We start from the raw sequence: 392 nt of genomic DNA on the forward strand, positions 1-392 counted from the left end.
AACCTCTCCCTCCCTCCCCCTTTCTCCAAGAATACCCTATCATCATTATCTCCCTCCCTCCCTCCTTCTCCAACAAAACCCTATTATCATTCTCCCTCGCTCTTTCTCCAACAAATCCCTACCATCATTCTCTCCCTCCCTCCCCCAATCTCCAACAGTTCCCCCCGGCGCCGTCATCTGCTCCGGCGAACCGACGGTGCCCAGCGCGGACACGGACTGGTTCGCGGCTGTCTGGATGGTCGGTTCTGTCGTTAATGCCACTTGCCTGTCGGGCCACTATGCGCTGGACGTCGGGAGTGATGTCAGGGTGCAGGCCATTGCATGCACGGAGAGTGGCTGGGAAAATGTGAGCGCCTGCGTGAGAGGTAGGTGGGTTTGGGGTTGGGTTTGGG

At 58.2% G+C, this 392-nt stretch overlaps 1 protein-coding gene across 1 annotated transcript in view; it reads left to right on the forward strand.

Moving 5' to 3' along the window:
• Window positions 1–392, forward strand: part of LOC119587396 (complement factor H-related protein 4-like) — a 15,406-nt gene that overhangs the window by 5,878 nt on the left and 9,136 nt on the right. The window contains exon 7 of the mRNA XM_037936134.1: window positions 159–365. Coding sequence (XP_037792062.1) covers window positions 159–365 — 207 coding nt within the window. The remainder of the gene's footprint in view (window positions 1–158; window positions 366–392) is intronic.

Source organism: Penaeus monodon, chromosome 22 (genome assembly GCF_015228065.2).
Source record: "Penaeus monodon isolate SGIC_2016 chromosome 22, NSTDA_Pmon_1, whole genome shotgun sequence".
NCBI classification, from domain to species: domain Eukaryota; kingdom Metazoa; phylum Arthropoda; class Malacostraca; order Decapoda; family Penaeidae; genus Penaeus; species Penaeus monodon.